Source organism: Camelina sativa, chromosome 8 (assembly GCF_030686135.1).
Source record: "Camelina sativa cultivar CO46 ecotype springtype chromosome 8, ASM3068613v1".
NCBI classification, from domain to species: domain Eukaryota; kingdom Viridiplantae; phylum Streptophyta; class Magnoliopsida; order Brassicales; family Brassicaceae; genus Camelina; species Camelina sativa.
Genome location: NC_141887.1, coordinates 12,755,798 through 12,780,188, shown reverse-complemented (window position 1 = coordinate 12,780,188; position 24,391 = coordinate 12,755,798). Strand labels below are relative to the sequence as shown.

Below are 24,391 nucleotides of genomic sequence, written 5' to 3'. Positions count from 1 at the left end.
TATATCCTCCAAAGATTTAGTTCCTATCACGTTATTTCCAAAAGGAAAAAACAGAATATTACAAAATAATTGTAAACAGAATATTAAAAAAACTGGTAAGCATAAAATATGAATAAAATCTAAAAAAATAATAACAATTTTTTTGTAGACTATATAATTTTTATAAATTAGTTACAAAATAGGTTATACATTAAATATATGTTGGTTAAAAAAAAGATTATAAGATTAATTGGTCAGTGGGCTACATGAATACAGTAAAAACATATCCCAAAGAATACTCTTAAAGAAAATATTCCAATGATTTATACAATTTTTAAAATAAAATCTTTATTATTCCATGTATTGTTACAAAATAAAATCTTTACTATTAGGCATAAAAATATATTGTTAGGCATAAAAAGAATAAAATCATGGCAATTTATCACATTTAATCGTGATTTCCGAGATCTTATTGTGCAATGAAAATAAATTTTTAGCTAAGCACGGGTCATGTTAAAAACTTTCACCAAACTTCTTCAAAATTAAAATAAAAACAAACAACAAACATAACCATTTCTCATACATAAAATTACAAAATTAATAATATAAAACTTACAAAATATGTGTTTTTTCAAGCCATCATATTTAGCATATGATTTTATTGAATAATGTTTTATTCAAAAAAACTTTTAAAAACAATCATATAAATTATATTTTATTCTAAAATTATAATATAAATAAAAGAAGTTTTATAGCATGGGTCCTAATCTAGTGGTTGATGTAAAGGAGCAGTTTCCCAAACCTTTTGGGCAAAAGGACAGTCAAGAAAAATATGATTCTCGTCTTCTCTTTTACCACATCGCTTGCAATTATGAGCAGTGATAAGTGTTAGAATTGCGGAAGTAGAATTGCAGAGAGAATAAACAGAGAATATAATAGAATTCTTAGATTAGATTATCTCACATGTAAATTACAAACCATATATATATAGAGATTGCTATTACACATGTAGCCGTTGCTAGACATTAAGAATGAAAGAGACAGAACATGGACTTGTTACAGAACGTTTATATTGAGAGAGACTTGTGTTGCCTTGTTTGACTAGTTGAGCTCGTTCACCAAGACAACATGTGACTTCTTCTCTGTGACACCCTGCAATCACCATCATCTAGATCCTTCTATTACAATGTGTCTCGATACTTATAGGGCCTCTGTTTCACCACATTCTTATACGGATTACAGCCCATTAGTGACTTGTACGGACAGTCGTACAGACAGGAGATTACTTGTCACTGATCTCACATCCTTAATTAATAATAAGACCTCTCTTGGCAAAATGACTTCCTAAGGAGAGGGCTCCATTTGCTGCCTTCCACATGAAGCTTTTTATTTTTGGACCAAGTTTCAGTTGCCAAATGTTCTTGACCCAATTAAAGGATTGTCCGTCTCTCATGACAGGGGAGAGAGTCACGGGGGAGTCGAGTCTCTTGCTAGATGATATGCTGTCTTTGTTGAGTATTGTCCTGACTTTTTAGGGAGCCAGATCAGCGAATCATGTAGGTGCAGAGTACTGAGATTAATGGATTTGATTGCATCCTCATATTGAGGTAAGTCGTCTGTAATGGTTGTAAGGTCCCACTCCTTTGAAAGTGAATAAATCAAATCCTTAACCAGCATATAGTAAGAATGTGACACTCCGATTTCAGAGACTTGCGGAGAGGTTTAAAAGAATTGATTTGACCACCTATGTCACCAAAGTGCACTTATCTTTTCGGTCAAAGGTCCTGAGAGAACTCCAGAGTTAAGCGTGCTTGAGCTGGAGTAGTCTCAGGATGAGTGACCCTCCGGGAAGTGACTGTCGGAACTGTGCGAGTGAGGACAAAACACAAGGAAAGATCATGTGGTGACTTGTAGGGACGATAACAAGTCTTTAAAGCCTTCCAGACGTAGCAAACCAGCCATCGGATATGGATGGGCTCACGGGCCTAGTGAGAGGTCGTAAGGCCCATTAAGGAAGGTGGGCCCATGGACTAGGATTGGACATGGGACCTAGTAAGAGGTGGCGGTCGGGGCATTAAAGGTGGTATCAGAGCCGAACCCAGACAAGTGTGGAGTCGATTGGACTCACACTGTCAGGGGTGACGGTCTTGGTGTGCAACGAGGACGTTGCGATCTGTTAGTGGGGGTGAATTGTGACATCTCGGTTTCAGAGACTTGCAGAGAGGTTTAAAAGAATTGATTTGGCCACTTATGTCACCAAAGTGCACTTATCTTTTCGGTCAAAGGTCCTGAGAGAATTCCAGAGTTAAGCGTGCTTGAGCTGGAGTAGTCTCAGGATGGGTGACCTTCCGGGAAGTGACTGTCGGATCTGTGTGAGTGAGGACAAAACATAGGGAAAGATCATGTGGTGACTTGTAGGGACGGTAACAAGGTTTTATAGCCTCCCAAACGTAGCAAATAGGCCGTCGGATATAGATGGGCTCATGGACCTAGTGAGAGGTCGTGAGGCCCATTAAGAAAGGTGGACCCATGGACTAGGATTGGACATGGGACCCACTAAGAGGTGGCGATCAGGGCGTTACAAAGAATCATGGTTAGGTGGATCAATGGGAATTAGCTGTATGGTTAAAGATAACCGAGGATCCTGTCACATTCTTGTTGAGTTACCATTACCTATGGACCATCCAAGACCTTTCCGAAGGAGATATATTCCTATCAGTATTCCATGTCATCCATGAGAAGCCGATGAAGGAGATCTGCATTCCAAGAAGGATGAAGAGTGTCCATACTTTCCAAAGAGAATCTTGGCTAGCAAAGAAGTTAGAGTGTTTAGAAGGCGCCATCCAATTTTGGCGCATGATTGAAGGCTTCTATGTCTTTGAAGCCTAATCCTCCTACAAACTTAGGGAGTGTCAACTTATCCTAAGCAACCCAACTCGTTTTTTTCTTTCCCAATTTTTCATCCCATCAAAAACGAGTAAGAACATAGCGACCGTGGTAACTTAAAGCATAAGATGGCATCGATTGGTGGACTTATTTTAAGAGAATCTGATTCCCTGCCATAGACAGGAAACGATAAGACCATATATGAGCCCGTTGTCCGATTTTGTCCAATATTCTTGAGAAGATATCACCATTTTTTCTCCAAAAATGTTCAGAGAGACGTAATATTTACTTATGTCACCTTCTTGGTTGATTTTTAAAGCTTGCTTGACTCTCTGTTTCGTTGCATCAGAGGTTTTGGAGGAGAAAGTTATAGCCGATTTAACGAGATTAATGCTTTGTCCCGATATTGCTTCGTTCTATCACCATTAAAAGTGAAGTTTACATCTCCCGGTAAGTTCCTCTTCTTCTTTTACAAATGTATTTTTTTTTATCTTAAATCTCGTTACATCTATAGAATGTTATTGATGTTGTATTTGAAATTTGGAGATTTTAATTAGATTTGACAATTATGTTAGACATTTTAAGGGGATCGTAAAAATATTTTTACTTGGGGATATCTAGACAGAGCAAATTAGCGGAAGCATGGGATCACCGTCGTCGGAGACGGCATCGGGGGGATCAGCTCAATGAGGTTGAATAGATCCTGTACCAACTAAGGGATGTACGCTCATTAGGAGAGGATAAATTTCTATGGCGGGGTAAGAATGATGTTTTTCGATCCAAGTTTTCCACATCGGATACGTGGAACCATATTAGAACCACAGCGAGTACGGTGGCCTGGCATAAGGGGGTTTGGTTCACTCACTGTACACCAAAGTTTTCCTTCTGTGTGTGGCTCGCTGTCCAAGACCGTCTATCCATTGGTGCTCGTATGATTATGTGGAATGGTGGGGCTGCGGGAATGTGTTCTTTCTGCAACTCGAGTTTAGAGACGCGTGACCATCTCTTCTTCTCATGTCCGTTTGTCTCGGATGTGTGGTCCAGCTTGGCGAAGAATCTACTCCAGACTGCTTTCTCAACGGATTGGTCTATTCTAATGGCTCACATTTCACAATCTCAGTTGCCTCGATCAGAAGGGTTTCTTATTCGATATGTTCTCCAGGCTACGGTGTATTCAGTCTGGAGAGAACGCAATGGGAGGAGGCATGGGGAGTCGCCAACTACTGCTGCGAATTTAATTGGCTGGGTGGACAGACAGGTTCGAGATCAGCTCCTTGCAATTGGGAGAATGGGGGATCACCGGTTTCAAACAACATTTCAGCTCTGGTTACAGTCACGTATTTAGTTTCTTTATAAACGTTTTTACGTTCAAAGTTCAGGGTTTTTTAAGTCTAAGTTTCTCTTAATTCTATTCTGAAACAGATGCACTAGTTGTAACAAAGTATTTTTTTCTTTTGAATATAAGTGAACATTAAATTCAAAATATATATATATATATATATTTTTAAGGTTGGTTAAAACATTTTAATGGACTATAGTTGTTAAATTGTAGTTAATCGTAGGTAGATTAGTGTTTTTGTCCAACAATCAGTTTGCAAATAAAGTATAACAAAAAAAACTGGAAATAAATGTTCAAAGTAGTGTAACTGAAAAAGTGTATAATAACTGGTACAACTAGTTTTCGTGAGATAAAATCCCTGCTTTAAAAATCGTTAGACGTTAGTCAGACGGTGAGGGAGGACCTAGCGATTAATCGAAAAATTGGATTTAAACCGGAGATTAATCGGAGACTAGTTTTAGGAGTTTTTATTACTAAATAATAAAATATCTAATTATTACGATTATATAGAAGTTTTACCGAAATATTATCGAAATGTTTGACAGCTCAATTGGTTGAAGGCTTGCTAAGAATCGCTAATGTAATGGGTTCAATTCCCTGTCCATTTTCATCGTTTTTACAAAGGGCACAATTGTGATTTGTCAGCCATCTTTTCCACATACGACTAAGATACTGTAAAACCCTAATCTATGGCAGTCAACTTTTTTTAACTCAATTTTTACAGATTTCATCATATTTTCTTTTGGAAATGACATAGAAATAGTAGATATCCAAACTTAACATCATATTTAAATGGAAAATCAACTCAAATATAAGTTTTTTTTTTCTGTTGCCCGATTTTGTTTCCGATCTAGGTATAATCTTGGCGGCTCTTTGCTGCCTAGCGATTACACGGCGTGGAATCGGTCAAATCGGCCTATTTTTTGAACAGGGGATAAAATGTACAACTAGTACAACTGTTATAATCGGTATTTTCTACTATAAGTCATTATATATTAATTTAGTTTTTTTTTAGAAAAGAAACAATAAGCAATCTTTCCATAAATATACATATATACTATTAGAAGGGAAACATTTTTAATAAAAAAACATAGAGTTTGAGATTATTATAATGAAATGCCCTTTCAAACAAAATAAGGATATGTATAACTCACAAATATTATATGTGATAAGTTTAGCCAAAAAATCGGAACCAAACAGACTGATATTTAAGTGTATTATCCGTATCCAAACATATACTCCAATAATTGGGGTTTGCGTATAGGGATAACATAAAAATGAAAAAATAATTTGAGGAAAACAAAATTAATTTCTACTGAACACAAAAATAGGAACTACCGTCTACACTATTAACAATGACAAGAGAATCCCCTAATCGGCGCCAACAATTATAATGTGATTTTGTAAAGGTAACCATATATGGATACAAATTTATTTTATGAATCTATCATAATCTTTAAATTAAAAAAAAAAATTATATATTTCGCATATTTAGTACTAACCATAACAATAACAACTATAATGATATGTAATTCCCTAAATCTTTCATATCATATACTGCGATTTTAAAAATCTAATCACATATAAAACCATTGAAATATAAAATATTAATCACAAAGTCAAATTTCCAAAATTTAAAGAATATTAACTAATATGCATATCAAGATTGTATCATAATCCATATATACTTCGAATAACTTTATGAGATTCCTATTTTTGCTAAATCTATTAATTACCAATATGTTAATATCTATAGTTTGAAATTTAAAATTTAGAAACTCTCCAAATAGTTATATTCAAACTATCGTAAATTTAGGAACTTACAAAATCTTTTTATTAAGAATTTTATTCAGAAAAATATATAGTTTCATTTTATAGAAAATTAGGTAAATGAATTTCAAAGAATATTCTGGAACCGATCGACCTATCCTATAAATATATTTATCGTGTGAGTTACTGATCTATATTACTCTCAGTTCACGAAAAACTATCACATCCCAATATCTCCAAAACCAAAAAGTACTCACAATAAAGATTTAATATAAAAAATGAAGCACCATCAACCAGCAGCAAAGTCGTCAAACATTTCAATACGTAATCCCGCGTTACAATAAAGATACTCCATATGTAAAAACAATACACTCCACAATTAGGAGAACTCCTTCTAAATTATTCTTGATGATGAAACTGTAAGTCTCTATATATGATAAATTTTATAATCAGTTGTATCTTTCTTATAACTTACTAACGTTATATGTTTTAATGTTGTTTGTTTACAGAGAACAAAAATGAATTTTGAAGTTAATAAGACAATTGAGTACAGCTTCTGAAGGTTACACTTATGCAATATCTTACGAACCACCAAAAGATTTTTTTTTTTTTTTTTCATTATTCTTGTGATTTTAATTAGTTTTTGTTCTTTTCGTTTAGTTTATAACTCATCCATCATCATCGTTTTTCTCCTTTTGTAGAGTTCATGGAACAAACTTTTCTATTTTGTTCTATTAAAAATTATAATTGGTTGTAAATTTTATATACTTGGGTCATGTACTTTAATTAGTGTCTCTGGTAAGTCCTCTAAACATACAGATGAACAAAAAAAACGTTTAATATATCAAATATGGGTACTTTCTTGAATCATTAGACTGTTTTTCTATTTTTTTTGTTGGCATCATTCGAGATTAGGATTAATTGCTCAATCTTTTGGTAAAACACTCCTTATTATAACTTAATTATGTCATATGATATGTGTTTAGATCGGTTTCTCTCTTTTACGTGTAATATGTAGGTCCCGTAATATGTATGATATAATTTTCTGTATATAGCAATCACAACTGTGGTAACAATATCTCAGATCTTGAAGAACAATCGAGTGATGGACTCGCATCAGAAAAGAGTAAGCTCACTAGTAGAAATTTCTCCTATAGACATGAAAGAGTCACGATCACTAGGTGGCATTTTTCCAATTAGACACGAAAAAGTCACAAAATGCCACGAAGTTAAAAATAATGAAATACGTGATATTTTCGTGGTTTAATCGTGGCTTCATTAGCCACGAAATGGTCTCGTTTTTTACGTCACTTCTTTAGCTACGTTATGGTCACAATATATACGTGATTAAGTGGCCACAAATTAAAACTGTGGCTTAACCATGACTAAGCTGCCATAATTTATTTTTTATCCTAATACGTTTTGGTTTTCCGGGAATAGCTGGATTTTTTTGGCACCCAAATATTTGAGTTTCCTGGATTAGCTGAAATCTTTGACCCCAAATTATTTTGTTTCAGAATATTTCACTTATTAAAAATTATTTGTTTGACAAAAAAGGAAAAAATAGAAAACAAATAAGAAAACCCTCACACTCAAATCCTTCGACTTAACACTTAGAAAAAAAGCAGTTACTCTTCAAGAATCGTCATGCCTTCGTCCAGCCAAACCTCCGATAACCGTCGCCCACAAACCTCCGACCATCGTCGCCCACAAACCTCCGGCTTGAATCCGGTGATACGTCTTCTTCTCCTACTTCCTCTCCATTTCCATTGTTTCATCTTCTTCAATGTATTTGTTTTTTCTATTTCAACAATCCCATACCCATTTAACCCTCTCCATTCGGATATGTTTGTGAAATTTGACAACGAATCCCTCATCTTCGGCTTGGATTCAACCCGCTCAAAGATAAATCTTTTTTTTTCTCTTTGTTTCACATCTAACCATTTTGTTTCAGATCTAACCATTAGATCTAACCATTTTTTCTAGATCTCATAGTTGTCAACACTCTTCGATGTTTAAAAGTTAAATCTCTCGTTTCTTACTACCCCCAAATCAACCTACAACAATTGGATTTTTGTTTTATTTCTTAGGATCTAAAGAAGTAAACGCATGTAGCGACAGAAGGAAAGTGCGGTGGCGGAGGAGATTGGCGGAGAGCAAAGCATTTCTTCGTTGAATCATTTTTTATTTTCTATTTCAATATTGTTTTGTATAATTAAAATTATTTTAGGCTTTTTAATGAACAAATCATTTTGATATTTTGTATTAATCTATAATAGCCAATTTTTTTAATTAAAATTATAAGAAAAGTCACAGATTTTAGTCATTGATTATTTCGTGGCTACTAACCACGGATATTTATCTGGCAAATGCATGACTAACCAAGTTACGAAGTACGCGTGCCAAAACCGTGGCTATAATGTCACGAAAAGATACGAAATTTTTTAGGACACGATCGTATACACACAATTTTTTTTCGTGTCTGTGTGGTCATATAGCCACAAAAATATACCCTTAGTCACAGAATTTTCCATGGCTATACGCTCTATTTTTACTAGTGAAGTCAATTTACTCAATTCTCTCTTCTTAACTACCATCAATGTTAAGGTATAGAGAACACACACAACAAATAACCCGCTTGGAACGCACCAAACAAACACTCTTTATTCAATCTTATATAAAAACTCTCGAATCTTACAAGACTTGAAACTAAGCTCACTCTTCTATCTATCTAACACAACACCCTCGGTAGATCTAAAAAAGTTCAAACACACTCACCTTCTAAGCTTTTTATGATTGCTTGAAGGTTACAAATCTCACAACTCTTTTCACGGCTAGCACTCGTCTTTTTATACCCGCACACAAGATCTCTAACCTAAATCTTTGTGCATCCTAACAAAAAGAAAATATCCTTGATTCCCAAGAATATTACTTCCTTATTCTCTTAACGAGATATACTCTCAATATCTTCGAGTATATCACGATTGCTTCTTCCTTCCAAATCCCATGACTCGTCATCTTGTCCAACAATCTTTCTCCACATCAGCACTTCATGCCACATCAGCTAATCATACCTCTGGGACTCTCCACAACATCGTGTCACCGTCAGAGCTCTGATGCACTATCAATCTCACCCTTTTTGACTGAATCTTGCCATACAAGTACCCATTGCATCGAACCTGAAAATACACAAACAGTAACAGCCAAAGCGCACCCGTACCAGCAAAGTATTGCATCTCACAAAAACACAGACGGTTAACCAATGAATAAGTACTTGTTAAAACAAATTCGATCATCCAACAAATCCAAACCGAGTCTTAAAACCCAAAAAAACCATCAAGTCTAAAAAAAATCAACAGAGAGCAAAAAATAAAACAACAGCTCCCCCATAGCCCAAAATCCCGCTCAAGCTTCATAATCAGACTCATCTCCCCCTGCTTGTTTGGTAGAGATTAGTCAAAAAAATCAATAGGATATGCCAGAACGAAATACAAGTAGAGAGAGAACTACTTACCAGCGTCCAAGGTGTCTTGCAGAATCTTGATGGCAAACTGGATGGTTTGCGCGCTGCAGAGGAACCACTCCGAAGAACAGACTCCGTAGGGCGTGAAGGAGTCTTCTTCCCCTGGGTCTTCTTCGTGTCCTGTGGCCGAAGGCTCGAAACAGGTCGCTGAGGTTCCAAGAGCTGATGGATGAGGCTGGGAAACGGCAACCGGAAGCCTGATTGAGCTTGCAGATCCAACTGTATGATCTGATCGTGGATCATCCTCCCAAAGTCAAACCGAATGCGATGCATGATCATATAGATCACCATCGCTCTGTTCGTCGAGATATAACCAGTGTTCACCATGGGAGACCAGTTGCTGCAGCATATCTTATGCAGATCCTTGAAGACCGGGTTCTTGATCGCCGTCAACACCAGCTGCTTGCACGAATTCACTTTACCACCGGATTGAAAGAGAGCCAGATCCTCCTCCAAAATAGCAGCTGTCTGCAGTCGTTGTTCGCGCACATCAACAGATTGTAGACCAAATAAGGCATTGATGTGGCTTGGAGAAAATTCATAAACCCAGTCTCTGATAAGCACATCAACCGACTCCTCCTCAACCGTAACTGTTGGAAGATTTGCCCAGAACTCATAGACCACATCAGAATCATAAGACCCTAATTGGGTGATGGTTTTCAGCATACCAGCTTGATCGATCAGCTCCCTAGCTTGATCATCCACTCCAAGAGAGTAGCAAAATTCAGAGGCAAGGGTTCGAGAGGCAAAGAAACCATACCGTCGAGCAGCGTCAGAGGATATGAACCGTTTTGAGTCGAACGCTTGGAGTCGCGGCTGTCGGCATCAGCAGTCAATTGTCTCTTGCGCAGACGCGATGAGACTCCCTGACTCGACAGAGTAGGCATGGGAACATCACCGGTGAGATCAACCACCGGGAACCAAGAATGCACCACCCTTGGAGGGGAAGATGAAGAGTCGCATGTCTTGTGTTCCACCTCGATGAAAGCAGGAACTGGCAACGAATTCTCTGGAGCTGGAGTCGCTAAAGTCGAATCGTCCCGAGGCTCGTAAACAACCATCGCCGTGGTAGGATCAATCAGCACATGAGGAGACAGTGGAGGCAGTGATGACAACAGAGTGTGAAGCTCCTCATCCGAGCTCGAGTCATAGTGAAAGCCACTAAAGATTGATGATACTAGGATTTTTGTGTGTCTTATCCTAGCAGGTTCAATTAACCTTATGCAGTTGTAATACTTAAGGTGTCAATCCAGTTGGGAAACTTTACTAACACTTAAGATGCAATCAAGAAATCACAAGTTAAACCAATTCAATAAGAGTGTTTTTACCTAACAGTCCTAGAATGATTAGAATGCAAAACGGAAATGTGTTCTAGAACTAGAAACGAAAAAGAATAACAAGAAGCGAAAATGAATAAAAACAGAATCAAGTCTAAGCATGAACTAAAAAGCAAGAAACAAAACAGTCTCAGGAATGTAATAAAAATCAGAAAGAAAGAGGTCCTAAGGATGGGAGTAATTGATGTCGGTAGAGTATCCTAGTCTATAGAGTGTTTAACATGTCACAAACAAACAATCCCTAAACAATGAACATCTCTTCTTAGCTAATCCAATCTCTTGACATAAGCTACTCAAAATCAACCACTTCCAAACCTAGCTCTCGCTAGAGAAACATGATCAAGCATGGCATGACAAACAAGTTCATTCACGTCAACAAACATCCTAGACAACTAATCTCTTAGTCTAGGAACGTAAGTCTCTGACACTAGTTGGTCAGACGTTTCATCGAACACCTTTTGGGTGCGGAAATGTCTAAAACCTAGTTCCAATTAATCAGAGAGAAACTGGTAATTCTAACACTAGTCCACAAGGGAATCATAGAGATCAAAGCTTAAACACCCTACATCCTAAGATCCTCCACCTAATCTATCCCATCCTCAAGAACTACTATACTACTCAGATCCGAAAAATCATCATCAACAATACAAATCCAGAAAACATTGAACAAAGCATAATAGATAGATAGAAATGAGAAGAACAAGTTTGTAGAAGAAATCAACTGCAAATACTCAATGTATTAAAAGATATCTGGATACCAAGTCTGAGAATGTTTTTGGAGGCTAGGTAAAACCTTAAGAACAAAATGAGATAAAAGATAGGATGTCTCCGCCAAGACTTAACAAAACGTACTTATAGTAAAAACATGTAAGTCCCTAAAACTTAAAACGACAAGATCAAGAGTCGGTTTGGGAATCTCCTGAAGCGTGTAAGACGGAACGTCTTCCTGACATGTGCGAACGAGTGGTGGCTCGAGTGGTGGAGGGTCGAGTCGACAGGCAGTGGCTCGATTTGGAGAGTCAAGTCGAAGGGCAGCGGCTCGAGCTGGAGGGTCGAGTCGACGGGCAGCGGCTCGAGCTGGGTGTATACGCATCCACTAAAATGATGATACCTTTTGAACCATACTTCCGATTGGCTTGAAATAAACGGCATTGGAAAGATGACTCAATTATCTAAAACTTTGATGAAGACGTCGAAAGCTAAATCTCACTCGAATGGAACGGCTCGAACGGGGTGGAGTGGTTGTATGACAAGTGGCTCGAGCTGGGTGTATACGCGTCCACTAAAACGATGATAACTTTTGAACCATACTTCCGATTGGCTTGAAATAAATTACATTAGAAAGATGATTCAATTCTCTACAACTTTGGTGAAGACGTCGAAAGCTTAATCCATCGACCGATAGATCGAGGGATGACTCGAGTGGTGACTCGAGAGTGGTGGACTCGAATGGTGTTGGGTCGACTCGAAGGACGTGGACTCGAATGGTGTTGGGTCGACTCGAAGGATGTGGACTTGAATGGTGTTGGCTCGACTCGAAAGATGTGGACTCGAATGGTGTTGGGTCGACTCGAAGGATGTGGACTCAAATGGTGACTCGAACAACGTCTCGGACAATGTGTTCCTGATGTCTCCTAGATACCTGAAATACTCCGAAATGCACAATGTATGCAAGGATGATGCAAGAACTACCTAAATATGCAAAGTGTATGAAAGAGGCTAGAAATTGATGCAAAACGACTAGTTATCCTAGCTAAATGCATGACAAATACATGCTAAGCAGAGACAAAATATAGACATATCAACTCCCCCAAACTTATTCTTTGCTTGCCCTCAAGCAAACGATCAAGAACAACATATGGAGAAGAGGTGTGAAGATGGGGTCTCAGAACCTAAAACATGCTGAATAGAGTAGTTAGAATCAAGGTCCTTGTTTTTAGTTCTATGATGCATGGTGAAGGAACTTTATTTATTTAATCTACACATGTAATCCTATCAATCACTCCCTTTAACATTTATTAACAGAGAACCGTGAATCAAGCTATGCAATGTCGTTGAACTCATTTGGCTAGGGTTAAAGGCCAGAGACATAGATGGTCTCCTTCTCAAGTGGTTTTATCAATAAAGAATAAGGTTCTCTCACGAAAAGGAGTTGAGCGTAAGAGAAGGCTAAATGTTGAAACCAACTGATGCATACAAGAGCAGCGCCCTATCTACCTAAAGAACATTCCAAATTGAAGTTGGTCCTTTCTCTACCCTTCATCAGAAACTTCATCTCAAACCCATTCTTTCATTCTTTAGACTCGGTCTTAGGAGGAGTTCAGTTCTTATCATTCTAGCGGATTAGGAAATCTTTATTATCAGTAAGGTTGTTTTTTTTTATTTTCTTCTACGGACTCAAGACATCTTAAACATTTTACTTTCTTTTCTTTGTCTAATCTTTTCATTTTATGCCCAGAACCAGTAACTCATTATTTTGCTCAACCCAAATCCTTTACTAGACTTGTAAACCTTAAAACACATCCCCCTCCTAAAGACTTTCTACCCTTTACTTTCTTTTTACTCTTCACTTTTCTGCACAAATCCATACCCAATGCCCAAGATTGAGTTCTCACCTAGTCCTACTAGTCCGGATAACGCGAACTAGAACTACACAGGATTCTACTCTTGTCGGTTAAAACCTAACACTTTCTAACAAGCTCAACTCGGAAAAAGCCTGACACTCAAGAATACAATTGGCTTGAAAGAAGGGTTGGTTAAGAGTGCGGGGAACTGTTCCAAAGATGGGAATCAGCTACTTGGATTAACAAGGGTGGTAAAAAGGAGAAAGATAATCAAAGTATGTATGTGGTATCCATGAGTTCAATTTCAATGCATAACAGGATAATTGCAAGTCAGGATTAGGTTCACGTAGATAGGGAATGATATCAATTCAAAACATGCTTCAATCTTACAATTTCAAGTTCAATCAACATGCATCAAAGAACTAATAACAAGGGCCCTGATCCTATCCTATTGAATTCAACATGCTAACAAGGTTACAATCATCATCAACCCCTATGCTAAATGCAACAACCCTATATGAATGACACTAGACTCAATCCTAATATGCAAGTGCAAACTACATGAACACTCTGTTTTTGTGGAAATTTTTGAAATTTTTCAAATTTTTTTTGGTTTTTCTATGCAAATAGATGAATGCAGACTCAATCATGATATGATGCAAAAAAATTGAAATAAGAATCACAAAAAACAACATCAGATACATCATCTCAAACCCTCCCCCAAACTTAAATTACGCTGTCTCCTGTGTAAGAAAAATTTGCAAAAGGATTTGAGAATCACAACAAAAACAATGTATGAATGAAATGGTATATACAAAGGAAAGGTAGGAGTACCTCAGTAGTAGAAAAAAGAAGGAGCTCGCCCAAGGAGTTGGTGCATGATATTGACTTTGTCCTTCACCTTGTTCCGGATCCGCAGGAGTGACCTCAGCGGGTTGGTCGACGTGCTGCTCAAACGCTTGCGTGTTCTGATACATGTTCGACTGCTCGTCACACTGCATGTCATCGACTCTGGACTCACCGTAGTCTGATACCAACACAACAACCTCAGTAGGCTGATAATCACCTTATTGTTCGTCCTGCTTCTCAACCCCGCCGATGTCTTGATAATCACCCTGAGCTTCATCTTGCTGCTCAACCTCGACCTCAACCTCATGCTCATCTCGATCTGCAGAACGACGCGCTGACCGACGACTTGAGGAGGCTTTGGAACCACGTGAACTTTGTCTCCTTCTCTCCCTGGACTCATGAGACGAGTGTCGCGAAGGAGCGGGTGAAGGCTGACGCTCCCGTGACACATATGAAGATTGACGTGCTGGGGAGGGAACCGGAGAGAGTGTTCTTTGACGAATTTGGCTCGAGAGTCGCGGAGGCGCATCCCGGCATTGGTCTGGTGTTCTCGGGGATAGGCATTGGGACGACGGTAGTGGATGTCGAACAGCTGAACTTACGCATGAAGTTTGTGTACGTCTTCGTGAAACTGTTGAATGCCCTGTCTCTTGCCTTCCTTCTTACAGATTTCCTGGATGCTTGTCCTGAATGCAACTCATGTTCCTCTTGTTCGTAATCACTATCCTCCTCTCTTGAGTTAGAAGCTGGTACCGGTCTCTTCTCGTGACTCTTGCTTTTGGTGAGCGGTTTGACAGGTCTGCTTGACCCCGCTGCCTGTTCTGAACCTCCAACAACTTCGTCAACTATGTTCTTCATTTTTAGGAAACGCTTTGCCATGGACACAAGTGATGAGTGTTTTCCACCCACACACCCATACGCCTCTCTCATCCCATGTATGAGCTCAGTACTTTTTCTGTTTTGCTGAGACATGATGAACTCAAAGCTAAACGTTAATATGTTAGTAAACAAGTAACAAGAGCAATTAAGAAATTTTAAACTCGAAAGTGCGAAGAGAGGATAAACCGATCGAGTGGAATGGGATGGCGGTGAGTGAACTCTCCGGATCAGGTGTGGGTTCGACGGGGAAGAACGGTGGATCCGGGTGGGGGTGTCGCTGGTACGAGTGGGGGTGTCGGATCGAACAACATGTTCCTTGGGCGGACAATGTCGGCTTGAGTATTGAAACAGCAAGGATCGAGTCGTAGTGTGTTGGCTCGAGGTAGGTAGAGACTTTGTTGGTCGTGACGTCAGACTGAAAGAGTGAGACAACGCGGCGGATCGAGTGGATGTGATTCACTGCTCGAGTCACGGTGAGGAGATGGTGACGAGGGAGACCAATGAAGCTTTGGTCGAGGATATGTAACTCTGCGTTGGTCGAGTCGCACAGGTTCGGATTGTTTTAGTCGAGTCGCAGAGCATGATCGGGGCGACGGACATGTCGACTCGAGGTGACCCTCACGGTGTCGGTCGAGTGGACGGAGGTTGGTGAGGTGACAATACTGAAGTAGCTTTGACAGTGGCAGTGGATAGTGGAATAGATGCGGCTCGAGCGGTGGCTTGATCGAGTGGGACGTTGGTGTCTCGAGTCGGGTCTTGACGTCGATCGAGTTGGAGATCTCACGTTCTGAAATCTCTGCCTCAACTGCACATATTTCATCTGCGTCAGATAGCTGCTCAAACTCCTCTTGTCCATTCGTTTCTCTATGGGAACTAGCAGGTTCTTGTAACAAGTGGTCTCCTCATGCAAGAACCCTTCTTCCCCATCCTTGGTTAAAGTGATTTTGAGATGGTCCTCCTCAGCTAATTCCTCCAACAACTCAGCAGCCAACTGATCCATCTCTTCAATATAGAAGACTTGTCCTCCTCTTGTTGGTTTCTTCAAGATATCTTTGATGTCAAACTTCATAGTGAAGTCGTCCCCCAGATTAAGATCAATCTTGCCATTTCTAACATCAATGATGGCTCCAGCAGTCGAAAGGAATGGTCTTCCTTATATCATAGGATCTTTTGGTTCTTCATCCATTTCCAGAACCACAAAGTTGGTTGGCACTTCCACGTCTCGAATCCTGATAGGTAAATCTTCTAAAATACCATGTGGAAGTCTCATTGTTCTATCTGCAAGGATGAGGGAGATGTTGCAACCTTTAAACCTTGTCAAACCCAACCTCTTAGCCACAAAGAGTGGCATAAGATTAACTGAAGCGTCAAGATCACATAGACACCTATCAAAAGACATAGGTCCAAGGGAGCAAGGTAGAGTGAATGATCCAGGATCTTTGAGCTTCTTGGGTACAATCTTCTTCTGAATGATTGCACTACACTCAAGACTTAGTACCGACATGCCTTGAACTTATTTTGATCTCTCCATCACTAAGTCGTTGAGGAATTTCTGGTAGTGAAGAACAAGTGCGAATGCATCCAGCAATGGCATCCTCAATTCAATCTCCTTGACTTGTTTTTCGAACAGAGCTTTATACTTCTCAGTAAGTTGTTTCTTAAACCTCACTGGAAATGGTAAAGGTGGCTTGTATGATGGAGGAATGAACCGCACAGGTTTATCCTTGGGAGCAGCGAGTTCTTTAGTAGCTTCAGGATCAGATTGCTTGGCTGACTTAATTGGATCCTTGAGCACCTCGACATGATCGTTTATCTGAACTTCATCTTGAAGAAAATCCTCCCCATCTAAACTCTCAGTGTCCTCAGTGAGCCGTACATCTACAACTTGGGTGGTGATGGCATGGATAGTAGCATAGTCCTTGGGGTTTTGAACTGTTTTCCGGGTAGTTGGCCAGTTGTTGGGGTAGAAGTAGAAACAGTCTTGTCTTCCATATACTTCATCTTGGAGTTAAGAGCTTCAAACTTGATATTCAGATCATTGTATGAACATTCCATCCGTTGACTAAGTTCAGCAAACTTTTTAGCAGTAGAAGCCTAATCGACAAAGATCTGAAATCGCAAGGATGAAGAGGAAAACGCCAAAATCCTAGCAGCTCCCTTTTATACACCTTCGTGTGACCTAATAGGCTGCAAAGACCTGGCCCAATAAGCAAGACAATCCTGAAAAGCACTCAATTAAACCATTAGTGTACACCAAACCTTTTTCCTTTTTCGTCTCCATCGCATTAATGATAAGATCTTAATAAATCACATCCTTCTCCCCTTTAAAAATAAACTTAATATGTTCATGAACCAAACAAATGATACACACATCCACTTATGGTGAGCATTCAGGGACTCAGATTGAGAAAAAGACACACATGAGCAAAAACATTTTTTATTTTTTATTTTTTTTTTATTATGTAACAAAAGAAATCACACAAATAACAAGGCGCTAATCATACATTTGCTGTGTCAACCTCATGTGCAGAACCTTTGCCAGGAGCTATCACAACCTCTTGAATTGTTAAAGATCAGGGACTTGTTGCATGTGGGTAGTCTTTCACACTGGCATGCCTTTAGTCTGCAGCCCATTCCAACATATTAAGGCAGTTGGAGATTCTCTTTTTGAAGAGCACAATTTTTTTTTTTTAGCCTTCTGTTAGCTGTTTCACTGTCTTGAACATCAGTGACATCAATTGGTTTTATCAACCACTGATTCCAGACTTGTCATCAACAGGAAATTTTTCTTGAAGATGTATGTGCATGTCTCTTCACAGCTCTTTCACCTCCTTAAATCATGACAACATTTAACAGGATGGATAGACCGGCATGACAGGCAGCTATTTATCACAATTGCTTTTAGAGTGCTGATCTTCTATATATTCTAGGATTTCCATGATCTGTCCTACCTCACGTTCCTTTCTCAGATCAACACAACTTAGGCAAACAGGTTAGTACTCACAGACACCAATGGACTTCCTCAGATTCACAAATCTGTTAAAGTCCAAAGGCTTGGTAAATAAATCAGCTAACTGAAAATCAGTGCTCACATGGTCAATCTCAATCAGTTTCGCCTCAACTAGTTCACGAACAAAGTGATGTCTAATATCTATGTGTTTAGTTTGCGAATGCTGAACAAGATTTTTGGATATATTCATTGCACTCAAATTATCACAATGAATTAAAAGAGTATCATAATCCATACCATAGTCAGAGGACATTTGTCGCATCTATAGGAGCTGTGTGCAACAACTTCCTAATTCAGCCTCAGCGGTTGATAGTGAGACAATATTTTGCTTCTTGCTGTGCCATGATATCAGGTTGTTTCCCATGAAGAAGCATCCTCCACTTGTACTACGACGATCATCTATAGATCCTGCCCAATCACCATTGCAATACCCACTCAGATTGGTGTTGGTGTCCTTGGTGTAGAAAATACCAAAGTTCACCGTTCCTTTGATGTACTTGATGATCTTCTTTAATGCTAGTAAATGTGACATCTTAGGCTTGGCTTGATAGCGTGCATAGATCCCCACTGACAGACATATGTCTGGATGGCTAGCTGTCAGATACAACAGGCTCCCAATCATTCCTCTGTATAGTCGCTCATCTACATCCTCCCCTCCTTCATCCTTTGAGAGTTTGTCATTGGTGCCCATAGGAAAAAATGCTTCTTTACTCTTCCCTAATCAGAAGCGTTGTACTAACTCCTTAGCATAGGTGCTTTGAGACACAAAAATCCCATCAGCCGATTATTCAACTTGCAACCCCATAAGATATCTTAGCTCTCCCACCATAATCATTTCAAACTCCTGAGACATTCCACAAACTGTTTTACTAGAGGTTGAGAGGTGGAACCAAAGACAATATCGTCTACATAGATCTGTACAAACATCAGCTCGTTGTTGTTGTTAAGAACAAACAACGTTTTGTCAACACTTCCTCGACTGTATCCCTGGTCCATGAGAAAGGTAGTCAACCTCTCATACCATGCTCTCGGTGCCTGCTTTAGACCATACAGGACTTTCTTCAGACGGTACACATTTTCATGATGCTGTGAGTTCTCAAAGCCTTTAGGTTGCTCAACATAGACCTCCTCTTGTAGTATTCCATTTAGGAAGGCACTTTTAACATCCATTTGATGCAAGGTAAACTTGAGAGCACAAGCCATACCGAACATAAACCTGATTGATTCCAACCTTGCTACCGGAGCAAAAGTCTCATCAAAATTAACTCCCTCAATTTGAGAGTAACCTTGAGCCACTAATCTTGCTCTGTTCCTCACAATGCAACCACTGGCATCACTCTTATTCTTGAAGATCCACTTCGTTCCTACTACATTGACGTCAGCCAGACGTTGAGTGAGTTCCCATACATTACTCCGTTTAAATTGTTCCAGCTCATCTTGCATAGCAGCAACCCAAAACTCATCACGAAGTGCCTCCTTATGATTCTTGGGCTCAATAGTGGAAACAAAACATGCAAATTGAACCACATCAGAGTCCTGAGAGACAGACTCAGGAACAACAGTCCTTTGTTTCTTTCCAACCAGCTGAGCAAAATCAATCTGCTTTCCTTTAGTAACTCTACCCCCTGAATCGCACCTATAACATCAGTAGAGCAGTGATTTCGATGAACCTGAAAAGACACAGGGAATGTATCTAGAGATGGCATAGGTCTGTCAGAGACAACATGACCTGCATATTCTGGCACAGACTTCTCATCATCAGTTACCAGGTCTTTATCGGAGATGACAAGCACCATAGCTACTCGTTGAAATGAAGTATCGTCAAACACGACATTGACAGTCTCTTGAACAGAGCGCATGCATTTGTTGTAGACACGAAATGCAGTGCTATGTCCAGAATAGCCCAGAAAAATACCCTCATCACTCTTGGAGTCAAATTTCCCCAACTGATCCTTATCATTCAAAATATAGCAGAGACAGCTAAACACATGAAAGTAACTTACTGTAGGAGACTTCCCTTTCCATAGCTCATAGGATGTCTTATTGGTCCTTGGTCGGACATACACACGATTGATGATATAACAGGCTGTGTTCACAGCTTCATCCCAGAACCGATGAGGAACCTGATTTCCATGCAACATAGCCCTTGCTATCTCCTGCAGCGTCCTATTCTTGCGTTCAACAACTCCATTCTGTTTTGGTGTTCTCGGTGCAGAGTATTGATGAGTAATACTTTGATGACCACAAAATTGATCCAACTTGTCATTCTGAAACTCACCACCATGATTGCTCCAAATAGTTTCGATCGAGCACTTTTCACTCTTGATCTGCAAGGCAAGTATGCGAAAACACTCAAGTGTATAAGATTTATCACGAAGGAATCTTACCCAGCTGTAGCAAGTGAAATCATCAACCATCACAAAGATGAATCGTCGGCCAGATATGCTTTGGACTTGAATAGGACCCATCAGATCCATGTGAACCAACTGAAGAACATGACTTGTGCGAATGTCTGATAAAGACCCATGAGAGGCTTTGATCTACATGTCCTTGTTTCACGGACCGCATATAAAATGTGGATCACCCTTCAGCTTAGGAAGTCTACGGACAACTTCCTTGTTTGCCAACTTCAGCATTGTGCGAACATTCAAATGATCAAGTTTCTGATGCCACAGCTCGGTGTTCAACTCAGCCGTTGCGCTAAGGCATGGCATTTCCGATTTCCACATATAGCAGTTATTACCGGATCGTCTTCCTCTGAGTTTTACAAACCCTTGCTGATCAACTACTTTGCAATCCTTCTTGGTAAAAGTAACATCCAAGCCTTCATCACAAAACTGACTGACACTGATCAGATTGGCCTTCACACCATCAACCAAGAACACATCCTTTACGTACGGTTGAGATTCACCACCAGTTGCACCTTTTCCTCGGATTGTGCCCTTTCCTCCATCTCCAAACGTGACTCTTCCTCTAGCAACATCTTCTATTTGGGACAAATTGTCAAGAGCACCTGTCATATTTCTGGAGCACCCGCTATCAAAGTACCATTTAGCCTGATCAACTTCGGTTCTATCAGCTGTGTACGCCACGTGACAATAGAGATCATCTTTCCTGACATACCCTTGAATATCTCTCCTTACAGCTGGATAGAACATGCCATGTTTCATCAAGTTTGAAACACGGTTCTGAAATTTGAAGCACTGAGCCTTATAATGGCTTTGATGACCACAATACCAGCATCCTCTTCTTCTGCTGAGGTGAACAGGGTGCTGAGTAAGCTGCTGATAACTGTGTGGAACATATGGCTGTCTTCCCGGAAACTCATTCTGCACACTCATCCTTCTGTGTTTCGGATTCTCCTTAGGGAACTGATCATGTTGACAGGTCGATGTAGCCAGAACCTTTTCTTTCAGTTTTCGGCTCAGAGTTCTGCCCACTGATGAATTGAGTAGACTTGTCAGAGTTGGTTCCTTGATAACCCAGACCCCACTTTACAGTGCTTGATCGTCCAGTACTGAGTAATATATCCAGATCTTTAGTTCCCTTACTTAGCATCCTGATGTTCTTCAGCTGTTCCTCCAATTGCTTCTCAAAGTGCAAAGACTTAGCCTTCTCTTCACTTAGCTCTTTAGAAAGCATTGCAAAATTCATCTGAAGAGTATCTCTCTCGGAAGTCAGCTCGTTGTTGTCTTGAGTCTTTTGCAACACTGTCTTGATAAGAAGCTCAGTCTGATTTTCCATTGACAAGTCAGCCTCCTCTCCATCTGAGTCAGAATCAACCTTCTTGTCTATGTTTTCTTTTACCACCAAAGCCTCGTCTTTTTCATCTTCCTCAATAACTACTAGCAGAGCAACAAAATTGTTCAGAATCTCACCTTGGCTATCTTCTGCATCTGAATCATTTTCACTCCAGGTAATGTAGGATTTCTGCTTGTTCCCATGCGAAGGACAATCAGTCTTGGTATGACCGTAACCCTTACACCCATAGCATTGCAGAGAGCTCTTACGTTTGTTGTTAGGACACTCAGACTTGTAATGCCCATATCCTTCACATTCAGCACATTGACGCTCCTGCTTGTCACTTTTCCTGAACTCCTTATCTGAACTAGCATTCATGAGTGATGTTGTTCCTTTCCGCTGACCTTTCTTTATCTTACAAAAGTACTTCTGAACTAACAAACCCACTTTTTCTTCATCCGCAACCTCCTGAGATTCAGCAAGTTTCTGTTCTTCTATAGCTTTGAGTGAAAATGACTTCACATTCATTTTCTCTTTCTTCTTTAGTTGAATTTCAAACGCCTGCATCATCCTAATGACTTGATTGTACTTGAGCTCATCAGAATTTAAGGACACATCTATAGCAGACCTGTGAGGTTGAAACTTGTCAGGCAAACTTCTGAGGAATTTCTTCACCAGCTTCTTGTCCTTGTATCGTTTTCCCAAAACGACAGCTTCCTGTGCAATACCACTCAACCGGCTCCTATAATCTGCCACTGACTCAGTTTTAGTCATTTGCAAGTTTTCGAAGTCTGATGCAAGATTGTCCAGCCTTGTGCGCTTAATCCTGCATGTGCCTTTAAATGTGACGACCAGAATGTCCCATGCCTCCTTGGCTGCAACACATCCTTGAACTTGATTGAAGATTTCCCTTGGTAGAGACTTGAAGATGACTGACAACGCCTGCGAGTTATGCTTGGATTCCGCTATTTCTTCTGCTGTCCACTTCTTCCTGTGCTTAGGCAACAGTTCACCAATCTCATTCTTCTCAGTAGGATGTGACCAGCCGTCCTCCACTGCAAACCAAGCTTCCATGTCGATGCTCGAGATGGCCTGCTTGATTGAAACTTTCCAATAGCCAAAAGATATCAGAACTTTTTATCAGGTGTCTGCTCTGATACCAATTGTTAACGTATGGAGAACACACACAACAAATAACCCGCTTGGAACACGCCAAGCAAACGCTCTTTATTCAATCTTATATAAAAACTCTCGTTTCTTACAAGACTTGAAACTAAGCTCACTCTTCTATCTATCTAACACAACACCCTGTGTAGATCTAAAAGTGTTAAAACACACTCACCTTCTAAGCTTTTTATGATTGTTTGAAGGTTATAGATCTCACAATTTTTATCCCACGAGTGCTAACTCTTTTCGCGGCTAGCCCTCATCTTTTTATACCCGCACACAAGATCTCTAACCTAAATCTTTGTGCATCCTAACAAAAAGGAGATATTCTTGATCCCTAAGAATATTACTTCTTTATTCTCTTAACGAGATATACTCTCAATATCTTCGAGTATATCACAATTGCTTCTTCCTTCCAAATCCCATGGCTCGTCATCTTGTCCAACAATCTTTCTCTACATCAGCACTTCATGCCACATCAGCTAATCAGACCTCTGGGACTTGCCACAGCACTGTGTCACCGTCAGAACTCTGATGCACTATCAATCAATCTTTATGTAAACCATTATCTTTTTTTTTTAAATCAAGAATTTGTTTCCTCTTTGGTGTTAAACAATAGAGGTGTTAACATCAACCGTGGCAATGAAAATTAAACCAACGGAAGGATGGTTTAATAGGTAAACGCAAGTTTTGCTATTTTAACATGAGGTTTCATTAAATCATATAAGTGACACCAAAGACCAACGACAAGACTCTGGAGAAGGAAGCTAATGAGGCCTCCTCGGAAGCACAAAGAGTTGTTGCCACCGAGGTCTAAGATGCAGCCGGTTCCGAGAGACCGATGCCAATGAAGAAGAAAAACAATTTCTATTTTACTCTGTTTGGCTTTTTTTTGTTTGTGACATATCAAATATAATACTCTTAAATATGAAAGTAATTGTTTGTTTAGCTAAAAATATAATTCTTCACTTTTACACCATTTAGTAAGTGTGTGTTTTGAATCTCTTACATATTCCCATATCATTTTTTTGGACAAAACATATTTTCTTATCTATTGGACTAAAATATACAATCTCAAATAAATAAATCCCTACTATTCAAAGAAAAGCCATTTATAAAACTAACCTTAGTTTTGTAAAGAATTACATCACAATGCCATTAGAAATAAAACAAAATAATTGATTCTCATTAAGGGCAAAAACGTCAATTACCTATATTTTAATCGGATAAACACGCAGGTTACCGGGTCGGATCTTTTTTTTCCCAGTTTCACGGTACCAATAAAAACAATTACTTCCCCTTTACTCTAAAAAAAGAGTTATGATCAAGTGGTCAAATGGACGGGAT

General features: G+C 39.4%; 1 protein-coding gene, 1 long non-coding RNA gene and 1 pseudogene across 2 annotated transcripts; 2 read left to right on the top strand and 1 right to left on the bottom strand.

The window, feature by feature from the left end:
- The first annotated feature begins 3,466 nt into the window (after positions 1-3,466).
- LOC147940028 (uncharacterized) lies at positions 3,467-4,210 on the top strand (annotated as a pseudogene).
- Positions 4,211-7,577: 3,367 nt separating this feature from the next.
- On the top strand, positions 7,578-8,283 carry LOC147940027 (uncharacterized). The gene is made up of 2 exons (XR_015563736.1): positions 7,578-7,705; positions 8,065-8,283. It is a non-coding gene; the product is annotated as an uncharacterized LOC147940027 (long non-coding RNA).
- A 13,228-nt stretch (positions 8,284-21,511) lies between these two features.
- LOC104709518 (uncharacterized) lies at positions 21,512-22,951 on the bottom strand. Its single transcript, XM_010426115.1, has one exon. It carries the CDS (start codon positions 22,949-22,951, stop codon positions 21,512-21,514), a length of 1,440 nt encoding a protein of 479 aa, XP_010424417.1.
- Positions 22,952-24,391: the final 1,440 nt, after the last annotated feature.